Here is a 20170-nt window from a genome sequence, read left to right on the forward strand (position 1 = left end):
CTTTGGACATTCTTTGGGACATCATTACTTGAAATGTTGCTCCAACTTTTCAGCATATTGCCTCTGGTTATCTAGCTGAAACTTACTGCTTCATAAGAAGATGCCTTAACTATGATAGTGGCATCAACTAATTAAAATTTTGTATACATAATTTGTTTTTTCTTTGTATTTAGTTTCTGTATTTCTCTAGGCTTTAATATATTCAATAACCAGATGATAAAAAACTGGGGGAAAAAACTAAATGATTAAACAATTCAAAAGATCTTGTTTCTTGACTGTGCCTTTGAAAAGAATTAAGACCCAGGGCAGCTAGGTGGTACAGTAGATGGAGCTCCGGCCTTGGAGTCAGGAGGACCTGATTTCAAATCTGGCCTCAGACACTTGACACTTACTAGCTGTGTGACTCTGGGCAAGTCACTTAACCCCAATTTCCTCCCCCCCCCAAAAAAAGGAAAAGAAAACCTAATTGAGGTAATTTGTTGAAAATGCAATAAGGCTAAGGATCAGGTTTGGATTTCAGTCTGAACTTCCTCAAAATTTTACTCTGAGAGCCTATGTAAATCATCTGTGAAATGGAATAAAAGTATTATTCTATCTCCTGGGGTGCTCAGAACATAATGGGGCTTTCTTTAAATTATATTATTCTTAGAAGATATTTGGGATATTAAAATTTCAACATCCTAGGAGGCACATCGAAGTAGGTAGGTAGATACATGCATTCACATATACATACATGCATGCATGCATACACACACATATACGTTTGTGTTTATATCAGAGACAGTTTAGTTACATAGCAAACAGTATCTAAGTTACCCACATTTTATCAGCAAGAATTATTAGATTCAGACTTACCAGGTGGCAAGTCTGCCATGGATCCAGGTATAGACCCTGTTTTCCTCATGCTCAGATCATTATAGTTTGTGCTAAACAGTCTCTAAGCTGTGTAGGATCACTTTTCCCCCCCAAGGCCTTGGGTCTTGGCTGCTGTTATTGGAATCTTTGCTTCAATATTCTTCTATAACTTTTATTCAGCAAGCTACCCTGAATTCTGCTCTCAGCCCATCAGCTCCACATCGCTCCTATTTCCAGAAAAAAAGAAAAGTTAGGGGGAATGGGAAAGATGTAAAGTCTGGATTTCCTTCCTGTTAAGGGCATGACAGTATGGTAACATCTCTCTCTTTTTTTGTTTTTTCCATTTCAGACATGATAGATTGTGTTTGTATGAGCCTGGGTCCTGGTAGAAGGGAGTATAATGAGGGCTGAAAAGATGCTTATAATCCTACTGAGCAGAATTTAACCAGAAGAGGAAGAGGGCAGGGTTTATTTACAGTGTTGATAGAAAGCAGAGAGAAAGAGCCATGTTCTAGTTTCCCAGATCCCTTGGAACTTCCCCAGGTTGAGAAACATTGGCTTTAAGGGTTCACTGAAAGGGTAAAGGAATGGAACTAGGAACATCCGATGTTGCTGATTTTGTTTTGTTGTGATTGGGGACTGAATGAATTGTACTTCAGGAAAATGTCAAAATTTTCTTTTCTTTTTTCTTAAGAAAATCCCCTTGTCGAATTAGCTAGTTAGGCATCCTAGAATCCATAAAAAATCATAGATTTGTTAACATCATCAACATGTTCATTTTTTTCAGCTCCATGTTCATGCATGTCTTTTAACCCGGAAACAAGAAGACTGTCCATAGGTCTAGACAATGGTACAATCTCAGTAAGTACATATAAATAAGATTTCTAGTTGTACTACTTCCCTTCCTGTGAAGTATATATTATATATATTTATTGTGATGGGAATTATTTATTAGACTTTTTCCCCCTTCAAATTAACAGATTAATTTTCCTGCTTACGAAAGTGGAAATTGCAGTGTAGCAAATTGTAGTTCAGAAGGGTATTATGTGTGTAGGCTGAGTTGTAATCAGTCTTTCTTTAAATGCTGGCTAGGTTTCAACTTGACTTACCATGTACATGCTAGTTAGGATTAGGGGCATTATTAGGCAAATGAGTGAACTGCATGAATCTGTATATTAGTTAGAGCAAGCTGTGAGCCTAGCAGCTTTGATCAGATTGTTAATCATGGTGTCATAAGCTTCTCCCCACCAGCGATTGCATGTAAGGCAAATTTCTCCCTTAGATCTGCATGTCTGATCTTGACTTTGATACTCTGGATTCTCCCCCTTTCCCTCCTTCTTTCTACTTCTCTTTGCCTCTCAACTCCCTAAGGCATGTGAATAGACAACTGTTTGCATAGAAATCACAGAAACTTGGTCTCTCAGCTCAATCCAGGAGCAATACTTGGCTTGTCATTTATAGGTTTTGTGGAAACTCTTTTAAAAGGGCTTATCTTATGCATCTGGGAAAGTGCACCAAGTCCTAGCTATGTTAGAGATACATAGTAAATATAGATATGTAGTAAAAATATTGGATTCAATACTCAGAACAACACGTGATTGCAAGACACTAGAAAATTGGGAATACGCCCTAGATTTTGTTGATGCACTAGGATATATCTCAACAATCAACGGATGTTTGAACTTATGTTGGATGGGCTCTTTGGGTGTTGTAAAGATCATCAGTCTATCTTCAAGAAGCTTATATAATAACTAAGACAGTTTCAAAACTCAACTATTGATGACACGAATCGTTGGCTGTTTCAAGTCTCTACAGGACATTTCCCCCCCCAAAGACAGGGACAGTAATTGGATTCTTGAACAGAAATGCTTACTGAAAAGGAAACATAAAAAAGCAGTGTGTTCAGCATGAGACCGTGTAGTCTTTAAAACACTTTCATAGTGATCACTGTCAAAGGAAGGACTGTGTGTATATAAACATATAGATGGATACTTTCTGCTGTTCATGCCAATAAAGAAGGATGTAGATTGCTGATGAAGTGGACCTTGAAAGCAAGGAAAATCAGCAGAATTGGTAGTGGAGAGAGATTCTTAGTCATTAGGTAAAAATGGAGAAAACATACTAGACTCTTTTTTTAAAAAAAAGTGGTGCTTAATGTGTAAGTAAGTAAGCAAATTGCTCTTACTATACATAACAAGTCCTCAATCAATTGGTTTTGATGTACCAGTCAGTCTTTAAGACAAGTAGGTCAGTCACCAACTGGAAGGCATCAACCTGATTAATCAGTCAATCAACAAGTGTTTATTAAGTTCCTACTGTGTGCCAGGTCCATTGCTAAGTACTCAGAGTTACAAAGACAAAAATAAAACTATTCCTACCCTCAACCTGCTTACATTCTATCATGGCAGAAAACTTGCACCTATGTACAAAACAAATACTAGATGAGAGGGGGAGATGGAAGGCCACATGTTGGGAACATCCAGAAAGGCGAGTTTGGCTAGACTTAAAAGCACATGAAAAAGAGTAGTATGTGAAAGACTGGAGAGATAGATTGCTTCCTTCCTTGTAGCCTGTCAGCATTTTCTGTAGTGCAGTGGAAATAGGAGTATGGTGCAAGTCTGCTCCCATTCACCTCAAGGAAATGGAGACTAGCTCTTCTGAAGAAGGTCTGGGACACCTTTGGCTCCTTTAGCAATATTTTGCCTTAAAAATGTCTCATTTTGTTGCTGCAGAATTTATATCACTAAACCTTTTCTCAACTATGTCATTATAACATGGATAAAGAAACACAAGGAGACTAGCCCATTGCCTTCAGTTTCGTAATTTGTTGCTGTTCAGTAATTATTAGGCACCTACAAGTGTCAGAATCTAGAGAACATAGATCATGCTCACATCCAAATGCCTGCTCTCTGGGAGTTTAACTCTTTAAGAGTTCTGTACTTATTAGGGAGATGTATGACAGGAGAGATTCTTTTTAAAGGACATTTGTGCTCTGTTCCACAAATATGGTATATAGGTATTAGAGGTGAATAATCACACCCTTATTTCATTTAAAACAAAGAAATTAAAACAATTCTTCCCTCTAAACAAAGGAAGGGCTTCCGTGACATCAATTTCAATTCACTATTTTTTTGCTCTTTGAACAGCTCTGTGTGTTTGAATAGATCAAGAGAACCTCAGTAGTTGGTGTCTCTAATCTTCCCATATCTGTGACACTTTTTTAAATAGTTTTCAGGCTCTGGTAAGGGTAAGTTTGAAATTATTCTGGGCTTATGCTAAACTTCCCGGATTGTCCGTTTTTGTAACCTGCACTCTTGGCCTTTTCACTGGTAATGAGGATCTCTGTGAGAACTTCAAAGTAGAAGAAAGACAGAAATCAAAAGCCAAAACTATTTTTCATCATTCCTGGTGAAAGGTTTGATAAGAGAAGGAGTTGAACCATTTTAAAATATAAGGATCATTGTATGTGTGAATTGAATTAATTTGTGTTAATATTCTTGCTTGTAATTAGTAGAAGTTAATTTGTCATAAGTATATATTTAGATCTGCCAAATTTTACTAACAGACCTTTGTTCTTACTTAAAAATATTTTCTAGAATTGGGTAACTTTTCTAGGATAAGCCAGGTTTTCCAGCAGCTTGTCCCATCTTTAGCTGAATTCATATTCAGCTATCTTTTCAGAATCTTTTGTTGCTGAAAGCTAATGATTCCAATAGTTTATTTTCATGTTAAAGTTGTTTCTTTTAATCGCATGTATGTTAGGCAACCTAATGATTGACATGTTGTTGAGTACCCGTTCTCTGTGCAGGGCACTATCCGAGGTTTCTTGGGACATAAAAAGAAGTTTGCTGCTTCTCCAGATTAACTATTTAGCCTGTGTGACAGTTTTAACTTTTCATATGTTCTTGCCTTGTCTCCCAATTAGACTTCAAGTTATGTCATAGCCCTTAAACCATTTTCATGGTAATCACTGTCAGAGAAATTGGTTTTCACCATCTGTGAGTTTATGGACTAATTGGGGAGACAAGGCATAAACATGTGTAAAGTTAGGTGGCAGTAAACATTAACATCAGATGCATGAGATGTCACACAACAGTACACGATTAAATGCCTAATGAGTAGTGGTAATAGTAATGACAGCCCATATTTATCCAAGAGATTTTGATTTGCAAAGCACCTTCCTTGCATATAATAATCCGGTGATCTAGGTAAGTTAGTGGATTTTTGTCTCCATTGTACATTTGAGGATTCTTCAAACTTTATTAGTTCCCATGTCCTCCCCTGGAGCCTCCGTTTTCTGAAGGAGGAACAGGCCAGCCTGCCTTCATTCCTTTCTGAGTCCTTGGCTGATTTTCCAGACTTCAGAATCATTCTTCCATCCAAGTACTTTTATCCACCCCTACATCCCTCCATCTTTTAGCTCCCCGTTTTCTGTTATCTTCACCCGTTAAAATGTAAGCTGCTTGAGGACAGACTTTTTTTAAAATTGCATTTATATCCTCAGTGCTTAGTATAATGTTTGGCACATAGTAATATAATAAATTTTAATAAATGATTGTTTCCTTCCCTTCTAATGGACTTTTGGACTTTTATCCTAGGAGCAATGAGGAGCTACTGAAAATTTAAAGGGAAGTGACATTAAACCAGTGCTTTATGGTGATTAATTGGCAGCCAATGAGTAAAATGAAATGGAAAGAGAGGGACAAAAAGAAAGGAGAATAATTTGAAGCTGTTATAATCTGGTGAATTTGTAATGGAAAGAGGATGATAGAACTAGATAAAGATTAGATATATGTGCAAGAAATAGTAGAATGAAAGAATCTTCCAAACTTGGTGGGATGGGCTATAATAAAGAAATAATAAAAATAAGTTTTGAGTCTGAATGATTAGGAGGGCAGTGTTCACCATTAATAAAAAACAGCCACTTTGAGAGTAGAAAATTATGAACTTAGTTTTAGGTGTATTGAGTATGAAGTAACAGCAAGACAGCTAAGTGGAAGTTTCCAGCTGGTATTTGTGCGTTTGTGTGTGCTCAAGTGTGTAACAATAGTTGAAGTCACAGCAGTAGATGATGTCTCTAGAAGAGACTGTGTAGAAAGTGGAGAGCCAGAGGACCAAGAACTGAACCTTTGGGGAAGGGCCACCTTTGTAGGCAATAGGTAAAAGAACTTGCTAAAAAATTAGTGGCAGAGATAGAGGAGTAGGAAGAGGATCAGAATAGTATAATGTCATAGAAACCCAAAAAAACAAATGGAAGGAGTTGGGGTTGGGCATTTTTATCTGAAGTTGCAGAGACATCAGGGAGAATGAGAGCTGAGAATGTAGTGAGTAGAAGGTCATTCAAAGGCTGAAGAGCAGTGTCTCAGCAATACTGTGGAGGGGATCCTTCCTTCAATTTTTGCATCAAACTAGATGATTTATAAGATCCCTTTTAGTTCTTGTATTTCAACACTTGTTAGAGCACAAAACTTCAGTGGAACCATGAGAGCAGAAACTAGGCTGTGGGAATAATCTAAAACTTAGGCTTAAGTACCGCAAGTGTCCATGATTTCATCAATGTGGGGGACACTTTCCGATGATACAAATCACTACCATTCTTCACCTTTGTTCACAGTGTTCAAGAACTGCTGTAGTCAGAAGTGTTAGTGACCTGATGACTGGTGGTGGGTGGATCTCTCCGAACAGAGCTTGGCTAGTCCTCAGGGAGCAGATACACAGTCTGTCCCTAGCTGTATATGGAAGCCTTTCCAGCTTGGTAGGACCTACTACATTCCAAAGTCAGCTTATATTCTAAAGGCATATCCTTCAATAAACCAGGCTTACCTTTGTCCCATGATGAAATGTGGACATATGACTTTAATGGAAGAATGGAAAACAATGACATAAAGAAAGCTAATGTGTAAATTCTGTCTTTGAAATGCTATAAGTATTCGTTTTAGTCCATAAGTGTCCATAACAGAGTATAGCCAAATGGGATTCTCTGTTAATTATTCTTCAATATTGTTGTATCTCAGGGAATGGGGAGGCCCAAGGAGAGGGACAGAAACAGGAACAGCCACTCAGTGGAGCAGTCAGAACACACAACATTTTTGAACTTAATTGATAAAACCGCAATATCTGTGAAACACAATAAAATGAGGTATGCCTGTATTGGATTTGGACTCAGAGCACCTGGTTTCAAATCTTGGATCTGCCATTAACTTAGCTATGTAACCTGGCCCAAATGCTCAATTTCTAGGCCTGTTGGCCCAATCTGTAGAATGAAGAGATCAAGGAAGATGTTCTAAATCTTTATGATTCTATGAACCAATTTTACCTAGTGAATTGATATTAAAACAAATAGGGGAAGTAGTTCTCTGTGTAGATTTTAGCAATTGTCATTAAATTTTATAAGCTTTTCTTTAGTACATTTTCATTTGATATGGGAGAAACTTCAGGAGTGATGTTTAAGTTCATTAGAATAAATCAGGGAGCCAAGATGGCGGAGTGAAAGCAGTGACTTGCTTGAGCTCTCCCCCAACCCCTCCAAATACTCATAAAAAATGGCTCTAAACAAATTCTGAAGCAGCAGAACCCACAAAGAGAGTGAAACAAATGTCCAGCCCAAGACAACGTGGATGATTGATCAGAAAGGTGTATTGTGCCGGGCTGGGAGCACAGCGCAGCGTGGGCACGCAGGCCACAGCAAACCTGGAGCAGGCCTCAGAGGACTGAATCGCAGGCAGCTGTGGAGGTTTCCAGACTCCTCAATCCACGAATGCCAAAGACAACTTAGAAGGTCAGTGGGAAAAGTCTGTTTCTGTCAGTGGTCAGAGAGGAAGGCGGGGTCTCAGCTCCATTCCCCAAGAGCCTGGCGGGGGGGAGGGGCAGCTGCTTCCCAAGCTTCCGGCCCACAGACTGAGGGAGAATCCAGTGGCTGATCAGAGAGGGACTGCTGGGATCTCTTTGCCAGTGCTGAGGCAGGAATCTCTTGCTTTGCCCGTGTGTAGATCTGGGTTACAGTTCTGGGTGGCAGTGGTGGGGTGAGGAGGAGCACTGGCATGGTGGAGCTTGTTGTGGCTGTGGAGAGGAACCTCTCCTCACAGTTACGGGACAGAAAGGAATACTTGTGGTCACAGGCCAGGAAAGGAGTAAACACCTCGCCCCTTATCATACCACCTTGGGAGAACTGAAAATTACAAGTCCCTACAAGTATCTCTGAAAACAGCTACACAAACCCCTGAAGCTTGGGACAATACACTGTCCACATTGGAAGCAGACTCTTACCTTAACAAGCAGTTTAAAACTCAAGTAATTGGCTGGGATCATGAGCAAGCAGCGCAAAAAGAGTCAGACTATATTATCTTACTTTGGTGAAAGAAGATCAAAATATACAACCAGAAGAAGACAACAAATCAAAGCTCCTACATCCAAAGCCTCCAAGAAAAATATGAATCAGTCCCAGGCCTTGGAAGAGCTCAAAAGGGATTTTGAGAAGCAAGTAAGGGAAGTAGAGGAAAAACTGGGAGAAATGAGAGTGATGCAAGAAAATCATGAAAAACAAGTCAACAGCTTGCTAAAGGAGACCCAAAAAAATACTGAAGAAAATAACACCTTAAAAAAATGCCTAACCCAAATGGCAAAAGAGGTCCAAAAAGCCAATGAGGAGAAGAATGCCCTAAAAAGAAAAATTGGCCAAATGGAAAAGGAAGTCCAAAAGATTACTGAAGAAAATACTTCCTTAAAAATTAGAATAGAGCAATTGGAAGACAGTGACTTTATGAGAAATCAAGACACTGTAAAACAAATCCAAAAGAATGAAAAATTAGAAAACAATGTGAAATATCTCATTGGAAAAACAACTGACCTGGAAAATAGATCCAGGAGAGAGAATTTAAAAATTATTGGACTATCTGAAAGCCATGATCAAAAAAAGAGCCTAGACATCATCTTTCAAGAAATTATCAAGGAAAACTGCCCTGATATTTAGAACCAGAGGGCAAAATAGAAATTGAAAGAATCCACAGATCTCCTCCTGAAAGAGATCCCCAAAGGAAAACTCCTAGGAATATTGTAGCCAAATTCCAGAGTTCCCAGGTCAAGGAGAAAATATTACAAGCTGCCAGAAGGAAACAATTCAAGCACTGTGGAAACACAATCAGGATAACACAAGATTTAGCAGCTTCTACATTAAAGGACGCAGGGCATGGAATATAATATTCCGGAGGGCAAAGGAGATAGGATTACAACCAAGAATCACCTACCCAGCAAAACTGAGTATAATCCTTCAGGGGAAAAAATGGTCATTCAGTGAAATAGAGGACTTTCAAGCATTCTGATGAAAAGACCAGAGCTAAACAGAAAATTTGACTTTCAAATACAGGACTCAGTGGAACATGAAGAGGTAAACAGGAAAGAGAAATCATAAGAGACTTATTAAGATTGAACTGTTTACATTCCTGCATGGAAAGATGATATTTGTAACTCATGAGAACTTTGTCAGTATTAGGGTAGTTGAAGGAAAAAAATTATATGTATGTAGTAGTATAGATAGATAGATAGATAGATAGATAGATAGATAGATAGATAGATAGATAGATAGATAGAGGGCACAGGGTGAGTTGAAGATTAAGGGGTCATATCTGGAGAATAAAATTAAGGGATGAGAGAGGATATACTGAGAGAAGAAAGGGAGAGGTAGAATGGGGTAAATTATCTCACAAAAAAAACAGAAAAGTCTCTCACAGTGGAGGGGAAACAGGGGAAGGTGAGAGGGAATGAGGGAATCTTATTCTCATAGGATTTGGCTTAAGGAGAATAACATACACATTCAATTGGGTATGGAAATCTGTCTTACCCTACAGGAAAATAGGGGGAGAAGGGGACAAGAGAGCAGGGGGGTGATAGAGAGGAGGGCAGATTGGGAAAGAGGGTAATCAGAAGCAAATACTTCTGAGGAGGGACAGGGTCAAAAGAAAGAATAGAATAAATGGGAGGGCAGGATAAGATTAAGGGAAATAGAGTTAGTTTTTCACAATATGTCTACTAAGGAAGTGTTTTGCGTAACTGCACATGTACAACCTATGTTGAGTTGCTTGCCTTTTCAATGAGGGTGGGTGGGGAGGGAGGAAGGGAGAAAATTTGGAACTCAAAGTTTTAAAAACACATGTTTTAAAAAAAATGTTTTCACATGCAACTGGGAAATAAGAAATACAGGAAATGGTGTACAGAAGTCTATCCTGCTCTACAGGAAAATAGAAGGGGAAGGGGATAAGAGAAGGAGGGGAGAGATAGAAGAGAGGCAGATCAGGAAGAGTATTCAGAATGCATGCCATCTTGGGGTGGGGGGAGGGGCGAGAAATTTGGAACTCAAAAACTTGTGGAAATTTAATTCAGATTAAGAAAATAAAGAAAAAAAATTAAAAAAAAGAATAAATCAGACAATTTAAAAAATACCTGATACCCTGATAATGAAAAAGACAACATAGCTTTTCCATCATAGGCAGCTTCATCTTTTGTTTTGATATCAGCTGTATTTCCTAGTGTGTAACCATCTTTTATAACACAAGAGGAGAAAAAAAAACCCAATTCAATAAAACTAACTTACATCAAAAGAAGTGTGCTATTATATTCAGTGTTTCATACTCATAGTCCCCTCTTCTCTACAAAGAAGGGAGGTATCTTTTCATCTCTTCTTTGAGTTGAAGCTTGGTCATTATAATCTGATGGCATCCAAGTGTGGTTATTATGGTCATGTCTGTTGTTTTCCTGATTCTATTTACTTCGGTTCATGTCTTCATCAGTTTATGTCTTCCCATTATTGTCAATATTCATTATATTTAGTCATCATTCCTTACAGCACAGTAATATTCCATTACATTTATATTACCACAACTTGTTTAGCCATTCTCTAGTGCATGACTATCTATTTTAATTCCTTGTTGGCTATAAATATTCTTTTTGTGTATGGGTGCATTGCTTTTTATCACCGTCCTCCTTGAGGTACATGCCTAGCAGTACCTAGCATTTTAATCACTTTCTTCTGCATGTTTCTGAATTCTAACAGATAATTTCTTAGATCCTAATTGTTGCCTGTTTTAGAATAAAACACTAGACATCAGGACAGAGTACAGATTCAGAACTTCAGTGAACAAGAGAGACTATATTTCAATCAAACCAATCAATAAACATTTGTGTGCCATACACTGTGCTAAGCAAGCTCCAGGGATCCAAATGCAAAAAAGAAAGACAATCCCTTACCTTAAGGAGCTTACAGTATAATGAGAAAACACATAAAAGGAACTCCCCAAAATATGGGATAAGGTACCCAATCTAGGGGGCATGGTGGAAAAGTCAGTTTGTTGTTGTTGTTCAGTTGTCTCTGGCTCTTTGTGACCCCATTTGGGATTTTCTTGGCAAAGATACTGGAGTGGTTTGCTGTTTTCTCATCTAGCTCATTTGACAGATGAGGTCGTGATTTGCCCAGGGTCATATGGCTAGTAAGTGTCTGAGGCCAGATTTGAGCTCGGGAAGATGAGTCTTCATGACTTTAGGCCTGGCGCTCTGTCTACTGCACTACCTAGCTGCCCCTGGAAAAGTCATGGAAGTCCCAAAGTAGTGCAGCTGAGTGAGAAATGAGATGTCTGTGCTGAGCCTTCTCCTTAAATGGAGATTGGGAGTTCATGGCTCCACTCTCCTGTCAGAGAGGCAGAGGGTAGTGGTGAAGTAGAGTACCCAGGCTGATGGAGTTATTCTAATCATGGGCTTCCTAGGGCATGATGGAAAAGTCAGTATTGCTACCAGGCCCTTCAGCGGCCTTGAATTAAAAACCCATCGGTTACACCAAGGACTTCTTCAAGGATTCTACCTCCTCGACTTGCTTGCCTTTTAGGCACCTCTGACAAACTATAATCCTGGTGCTGTGCTAGGTGCTGAGGATGAAAATAGGAAAAATTTGCCTTCAAGAAGCAATAGACTATAAGGGGTTAGAGATTAGTTTACAGGTATAACTACAATAGAGCTTAGACTGTACCAGGTACAGGGGAGAGGTTACAGAGGTGAGAGAGATTTTGAGCAGGAAAGGATCACTTCTAGCCAGGGTGGAACGAGGAAAGCTTACCTGAGGAAGTGTAGCCCCTAAGCTGAACTTTGAAAAGAGCTAGTTTTCAGTAGGAGGAGACTGGAGGGAATCCTTTGGCAGGAAGGGGGATAACATGTACAAATGAATAGACAAGATCAGGAAATGCACATTTCAATTAATACTAAATTTCATTAGCTTTTTTGGGCTGTGTTGTATAGTGAGTAGAGTGAGTACTAGCTTTGGAATCAGATGAGTCATTTTGATTCCAGCAAGTAGTCAGAGCTTGACTAGAACACAGAGACGCAATGCAACAGAAAGTGGTGCCATCGAAGTCTGTAAAGAGATGTTGCAGCCGGATGGTGGGGGCCCTTGAAAGTCAGGTTAAGAAATTGTATTTGATTCATAAACACGGAAGAATTTTTGAAAAAGGAAGGGAGGGGCACAGAACATTATCAGAACTTTTAGAAAGATTACTTTGGCAATAGTGTAACAGATTTTGGGGGATGAATGTATGGGTAAGGAGACCAGTTAAAAGGGTATTGTTGTAGTCTAGAAGAGAAGTAGAGAAAAAGATCAGACTCAGGTATTTGGAGTGGAAAATAGGGCATGAATGAGAGATTTTTAAAAAGTAGAATAAAAAGGCTATGACTATTGATTAGATGGAGGGGATGGGGAGTATGGTGAATGTGAGAGGACATTCAGAGTTGATTGCAGTTTCTAGTTTCGGTTACTGGGAGATGGTTATGCCATGGTTTTGGTTGAGATGAAGAGTTCACTTTGGGATGTGTTGAATTTGAAATGATAGTATAGTATTCAGGTGGAGGTACCCAGTAAGTAGCTGTAAGGTCAGCACAAAAGCTATACAGATTCAGAGGTGGGAGACTCAGTTTTGGATTGGGGAATCAAGGGCATCTTCATGGAGAAATTGACATTTGAACTGTACCTTGAATGATGTCAAGTATTCCAGTCAACAGAGCTATGGAGAGTAGGAAGAGGACATTTTAGAGGGAAGCAAACATCTGAATAACAGTGCAAAAAAAGGAAAACATAAAGGGGAAAAAAAAGATTTGCTCAGTGAATGGCAGGTGTTGACTGAGTTGGAAGAGACTCTACAGTCACATGGTCCATTCTGTATGTGAAACTTGAACAAAATCCTTAAGAAACAGCCATCCGGTGTTGAGGAACTCACGACGGCAACACATTCATTTCATTTTTTAATTCCAGTGGTTAGGAAGTTATTAATTTGATCCTGGAGGCTCCCTATTGATATTGAGTCAAGATCTATATCGTCATAATTTCCATGTATTAGTCCTGGTTCTATCCTTTGAGGTCAAAGTGTGTCTAAACCTTCATTCATGCAGAAAACCTTCAGATATTTGAAGACTGGGATCGCATTTTCCCCTTAGGCTTAACACTAATTATTTCTACTGATTTTCATGTGACTTGGTTTTAAAGCCATTCACCTTCTTGGTCACCTTCCTCTGAATACATTTCAATTTGTCTTTTTTAAAAAATGGGGCCCAGAACTGAATACAGTAGTCCAAGTGTGATCTGGCCAGTGCAGAGTGCAGTGAATAAGTACTTCTTTTTTATGAACACTATATTCCTATTAATACCAAATGTAATTAGCTCTTTTGGCAGTGGTGGAGTGGAAGAAGTATGGGCTTTGGAGTCTACAGTTAGTTTTCAGTTCCATCTCCACTCCATAATAACCATGTCTCCTTGACCAAGTTGATTTACTACCCTGAGCCTCAGTTTCTTTGTTGGTAAAATGGGGGAAAAAACATCAATATTCCATACCTCCCAGGGTTATTATATATGAAGTGCTTCATAGCTCATAAAGCACCATATAAATCATAGGTATTCTTATTGCTCTTGTTTATTGCTTTAAAAAGTATTTGCTTCATCAGAGTAAAAATGTCTCTTGGACATATATTAAGACCATAAAGAAGATTCTCTGACAGTGATCGAGGTGATAATGTACTGAATATTAACATGGAAAGAGTTATGTCATCAACAAGTATTTATATTAAGTGCCTACAGTGTACCAGGTGAGTACCTGGAGCACTGGAGATAAAAAGAAAGGCAAACCCACTCTCTCTTCCCTCAAGGAGTTCATGGTCTAATAGAGGAAACAACTTAGAAGCAAAGACTTACAAAGAAATAGGAAGGAGGGAGAAAGTAGGCAAGTGGATGTTACTCAGGGTATTGAGAGGGTCACAGGTGATGTCCCATAGTGGGACATTTCCCAAAGACGAAATTTCCCAAATATTCCTGTTCATAAATGATATGGTACTAATTGCACTGAGCCCTGGAACACAACAAAACCTGGAATTGAAACGCTTTTACCAGTGGAAATGTACCCCCAGGACCATGGGACCTTTCTATCCACCTTACAGCTGAAAACTTCCACAGGTGTCTCCCCCATTAAAATGTGAGCTCCTTGAGAAGTGGGACTGTCTTTTCTGCTCCTATATCTCTAGCACTTAGAACCTTTCTTTGTATGTAGTAAATGCTTCATTCTCAGTAAAATCCATAATCATTTGAAAGAGGTTAGTTTAACCAGCCACTCTTGAAATGTTAATACATAGTGCCCACATTGTACTATGCATAAGGACAGAAAGCTCATGGAGACAGGCCATTGTGTTCTCTTTATTTAGAGAGGAGGGGCAGAGGTGGGCATGGGGAAGGCAGTAAGGTCTGGTATAATGGATAGAGTCAGAGAAACCTAGATTCAAACCCCATTTATTAGCTGTGTGACTGTGGACAGGTCACTTAAGCTCTCTGAAGCTAAGACAACTTTTTAAGATTTATCTATTAAGTTATAGATGGGTGCTGAGCTCCATCAGTGGAGGGAGCCCTGAACCAGTGAAATCACAGCTTCTTGACAGATGTGCATGTCTGTGTGTGTGTGTGTGTGTGTGTGTGTGTGTGTGTGTGTGTGTGAGAGAGAGAGAGAGATGACAAAAGAAAATGGAGGAACACATGGTGGGTGAGGAAAGCAAGAGTGTATTGCCTATAATGATTTGTATTTGAGAAGTGGTATAAAAGACATCATTAAGTGTGTGTGTATATGCACGACTTGTTTAAAAAAAAAGAGGGATGAGCTAGTTATGTGGTGACAACAAGAAAGACAGAGTTCTACAGTGGTACCCTTGATATTTTTTGGAAAAAATGTTATCATGAAATAGAAAATTATCAATGTTCATGAGCATTTCCATGTACAACAAGACCAGATAATGGGGATTATGCATGAAACCACAAATGTGTTACATGTAGTTTGTTCTTTACAATGTATATTAAATTTAATGTGATATTACCAATGTTGCCTTACTTATCTTTGTCCCTCTATGAAACCTACTTCTGGTCTCTTTTTATTTTTTTAGTGTCACTGTTCTTCTTCCCTCCCTACCCCTCCAGCTCTACTCTCTCTCTCTCTCTCTCTCTCTCTCTCTCTCTCTCTCTCTCTCTCTCTCTCTCTCTCACACACACCACACACACACACACACACACACACACACACACACACAGAGACACACACACCAAAATAGCTCCCTTCTAGCAAAAGTGTAGTCAAACAAAACAAATTTGTGTTGTAATGGTTATGTCTGGAAATGTATAGCTAATTCTGCACTATTGTCTCTTCTGCAAGTGTTGGAAAGGCTACTTCATCCTCGGTTGCCTGAAGGTGTGATTAGTCATTACCTCATTCAGAAGTCTTTGGAGGCAATTTTTACTCACAATATTGTGGTCAGTATTTAAATTGTCCTCCTGGTATCAGTTCCTACAGGTCTTCCTAGATTTCTCTGAATCTGTGCATTTCACCATTTCTTATAAACTCTCGTGTTTTCCACGAGGATATTTTGAAACATTTTGTGAAATTCCTTCCTGGAACTCAAGCACCCTGTGTCTATAGCACTTTGCTGATTCAGTCGTGTCTGACTCTTTATGACCTCATTGGGAGTTTTCTCAGCAAAGATACTGGAGTGGTGTGCCATTTCTCCCAAAGCACTACTCAAGCATTTATGTTTTTTTCTCCCTCCCACCATTTTCCCATTCATTGGAGGGGGAAAAAAATAGAAACACCGAATTCCTGTATCATATAAGCAAAGTCAAGCAAAACAAATTCCTACGTTGGTCATGTCTAAAAATATTTTTCTTATGCTACCTATTAGTCCATCATCTCTTTGTCATTAGGTATGGGTAGTTTTCTTCTTTATCAGTTCTCTGGAAATGTAGTTGATCATTTAGTTCACTGGAGTTCTTTTTTTTTTTTTTTTGGGCGAGGCAGTTGGGGTTAAGTAACTTGCCCAGGGTCATAAGCTAGTAAGTGTTAAGTGTCAGGTCAAAGGTCAAATTTGAACTCAGGTCCTCTTGACTCCAAGGCCAGTGCCCTATCCCACTGCACCACCTAGCTTCCCTTAGAGTTCTTAAGTCTTTCAGAAATTCTCATTTTTAGAATATTGATTGATATTAAAGTATAAATTATTCTAATGATTTTGCTCATTTTACTCTGTATCAGTCTTTCCACATCTCTTTGAAATCATCTCTTTCCTCCTTTCTTACAGCGCAATAATATTCCATTACATTCACTTCTTTTAGTTTGGCCAGCCATCCCCCTGCAGCTCCCAGGTTTTTTGCCTGGGAACAGCTGTAAATATTTTTGTGCTTAATAGGACTTTCTCCTCTTATGTTGATCTCTTGTGAACGGGCCTAGCAGTGGTATAGCTGGGTCAAAGGGCGTGTACGATTAGTAACTTTTTGTGCACGACTCCAAATTGCTTTCCATTCACAGCTCCCACTGCCATCGCTGGCATCAGTGTGCCTGCTTTTCTCCAATCCCTGCAACATCAACTTTTCTTACTCCTCATCTCCAAATAAAATATGAAACCCTCCTGGGAATCAGGCATCCATTTGCTAATCTCCTTTGATTCATGCTGGTCATATAGTAGGAAGATTTTTTTAATCAGGAGTGAGGAAACTGAGGTTTTCATCTGCCATTAACTAGAAGTATGACTTTGTTCAGTCATTTCTCTTCTATAGGTATCGTTTTCCTCATCTTTAAAATGAAGGGGTGAGTCTCCAAGGCCTCTTTCAGCTCTAAAATTCTAAGCAATCTAATACATTTAAACACAAACCTTACAGACATCTCCCACCATCTCCTTCCACAAGTAGGACCAGTGGTTGGCAGCCATGCCAATGAATTTGAATCTTATGGTAGCAGCTGAGTATAATTTCCTCTTTTCAGCAGGCAGTTGCATTGTTCAGATTGTTTTTCTCAGAAGTTTTTAACACTTTATCTGCTTAAAAAATAAGTACTAGCAACTAGTCATTGTGTGCTGATCTCTCACATCATTTGTTTTGGAATATATCTGAATTTTTACCGTTTAGCAATGTAATTTAAAATATACTGCCTCTTTCATTGACTAAAAGGAATATGGAACAACATCATGGCATGGAAAGGGCTGGGCTGGGGGGATGGAAGAAGGGGAGGAGACAGGGAAGAATGGAGAAAAAAACTGCTTGGCACAGTTTCTATGGAAATTGGGTAGACAGACTGAGACAGACAGACAGCTAGATAATGCTTATTTACACACATCTTTTCTCTCTGATAGAATGTAAATTCCAAGAAAGCACCGACTGTTTTGTTTTTGTATTTGCAGGGCCTGGCACGTGATAGGCAATTAATACATGTTTATTGATTGATTAATATAGTTCACAAGGACCAAAGTAGAGTAGTAGCAATAAGAATAGAAAGGAAGAGACAGAGGTGGAGTAAGAATCTAGGGTACTTGGCACTCCCAAATGGATGTTTTGAAGGGGTAGGATTTTACCCATTTGTTAAAGCAGCATTTATCTAACTGTATTCCGTAGAACTCTGAGATTCCATGATGAAGTCCAGGGGTTTCCAATAAGAAAAAACATTGTAAGGTTGGGTGAATACAGTGTGCAAATCCATCTACTACTATGCTATCTCTGTTAGTGGTACACAGTGTCTTTATTCAACTGGTGTGGGGTAGGAGATTGACTGGTCAGGCTAAATTTCTAGAAGTAGGTTTCTTGTTCTTCTAAAAATTAATCAATGAATGCATCCAGCAATTTTATGGTAGTGTTAATCAGTTGATCATTAGTCAAAATAATTAGTATCTATATTGTCCTGGTGGGGTTATATACTCTGTGTGTGTGTGTGTGTGTGTGTGTGTGTGTGTGGTTGTTGTTGTTGTAATTTTTTGTACCAACACCCAAAATGGATAATTAAGTAAAATCTGGAAATGCAAAGAGAAAAGCAATCAAAAACATTAAAACTAAGACACTGAAAGAAACATGCAGGAGTCTAGTTCAGATACCTAATATATAGGAAATACAAATAAAATGATTGAGTTTCCTTCCAGTAGCCCTCATGTAGCCAGTGTATTATATTACCAAGTTTAAAACATGTATATTTCCATGGTTCTGGCAAAATTATAAAGGCCTCTAGGAATGAAAAGGTGAATTTATGGAGTAGTTTCTCAAATTTTAAAAGAGAAACTATAATCAAGTGAAACAATACCCTCCTCTACTAGCTTATGTAAGTAAAGAAGAAAATAAAAATTCTTTTCAAAGCAGTTATGAGCTGTGCAAAATATAGGACCTGTCATATTCAATGTAGTTTTCAGTCTCAATAACAAGCAACACCATATTTGGTAATACGGTTAGATTGGGAATAAAATTGACCTCAACAATCAACTTAAGAGATTTTTTTAAATAGCCTTGTTAATTGCAATTTCATTAATAGATTTTTTTTAAAAAAAAGACTCATTTGAAAAGACTTCCCTGAAAAACAAAGTAAAGTTTGAGAAGCTCTGCCTTCCATAATTTCCAGGGGGCCGCTAGGTGGCGCAGTGGATAGAGCACTGGCCCTGAAGTCAGGAGGATCTGAGTTCAAATGTGACCTCAGACCAAACACTTGATGCTTACTAGCTGTGTGACCTGGGCAAGTCACTTAACCCCAATTGCCTTTAAAAAAAAAAAAAGAAGAAGTGAAGCACAACTGAAAAAACGACTGAACAACCAAAAAAGTCATAACTATAAAAGGTAAAAAAATAAATGGGAAAAAAAAAGAATTTCCAGGAAAAATTTCTTACCTTCAGATTGCAATACCAAGCAAATGGCAGTAGCATATGAACCCAGATGCCTTATTTCATCTTTACCCCTTGCCTTTCTTTCCTCTTGGGACAGATGTGGCTGTATTAATAAACCTGCAGCCAATCACTTGCACATATGCTGGAAGTCATAATAACTATTGATATTGATGGTGATGTTATTTCTTTTACAGTCTATGTGTGGTATTTGTTGTGTTGCTTTGGGGGATGGAAAACAGGTAAAGTTTTTTTTTGAGTCAATAAATAATATGTTTAGATCTATAAAATTTGACAGTTCTCTAATGATTAGCCTGACCATCTTGCCACTAGTGTGTTCTCACTACAGGAGTTCTCATCATTTGTTTGATTATTCAGAACAGTATTTGAGAGAATTACTATCCAAATGGTTGGATTTGTGTCCGTATTTTTCCTATGGGGTAGCTCCTCTAGAATGCTAGTTGGATTTATGGAATCATAATTCTTTCCTGAGGTGATAGCCATGATCAGGTTTTATGCATCTAGTCAAAGTTATCCTGGAAGGGATTTAAACTGTATAAATAATGAGGCCCCAGGAATCGCTGATTTGTGTCATGCCTACATTTTGCCCAACATTCTCTGAGAAAAATGTCCTTCATCTCTGTATAAAGTGTTATTTCTTTATCTAGAAAGGTTAATTGCTGTCTGTTATTACTCTCAACTAATTAATTGGTGTTTTGTAATAAGTGCTTCTCTGTACTGGGGCCTATGAATCAAATTGGTTAGAAATTTCACTGGGAATTTCTTTTGCAGTTTGGAATTAGGCATCAGGCCTTTTAGAATTCATACCCCAAGTATCCCTTCACTTAACTAACCAAAAAACATCAGAGTTGTTGGGCTACAAATATCAGGGGTACTATATATGCCCTTCCATTTAGTACATGGAGAGAATGGATTCTATTGTGAAGTAGCCAGCTGAAGGTGTTTCTATTGTCACCAGCAGGACGACCAATCAGTGATGAATTCTTTGGTCATGCTACCTCATCAATCAGAGAAAAACTGGAAAAGTATCTCCTAGTCCTAAGTAATCTCCTTCTACCCCATAGTGAAATGGTACAAAGGGAGGCAGAGGCTATTAAGAATGACATCATTTTTTAGG

At 38.6% G+C, this 20170-nt stretch overlaps 1 protein-coding gene across 2 annotated transcripts in view; it reads left to right on the top strand.

The window, feature by feature from the left end:
• Positions 1 to 20170, top strand: part of WDFY2 (WD repeat and FYVE domain containing 2) — a 156840-nt gene that overhangs the window by 89231 nt on the left and 47439 nt on the right. Inside the window, exon 3 of one of the 2 annotated variants that reach the window (XM_020969948.2) lies at positions 1643 to 1716. The exons of the other annotated variant lie outside the window; for it this stretch is intronic. Coding sequence (XP_020825607.1) covers positions 1643 to 1716 — 74 coding nt within the window. The remainder of the gene's footprint in view (positions 1 to 1642; positions 1717 to 20170) is intronic. 2 annotated transcript variants of the gene reach the window in all.

Source organism: Phascolarctos cinereus, unplaced genomic scaffold (genome assembly GCF_003287225.1).
Source record: "Phascolarctos cinereus isolate Bilbo 61053 unplaced genomic scaffold, phaCin_HiC Scaffold_726;HRSCAF=1367, whole genome shotgun sequence".
NCBI classification, from domain to species: domain Eukaryota; kingdom Metazoa; phylum Chordata; class Mammalia; order Diprotodontia; family Phascolarctidae; genus Phascolarctos; species Phascolarctos cinereus.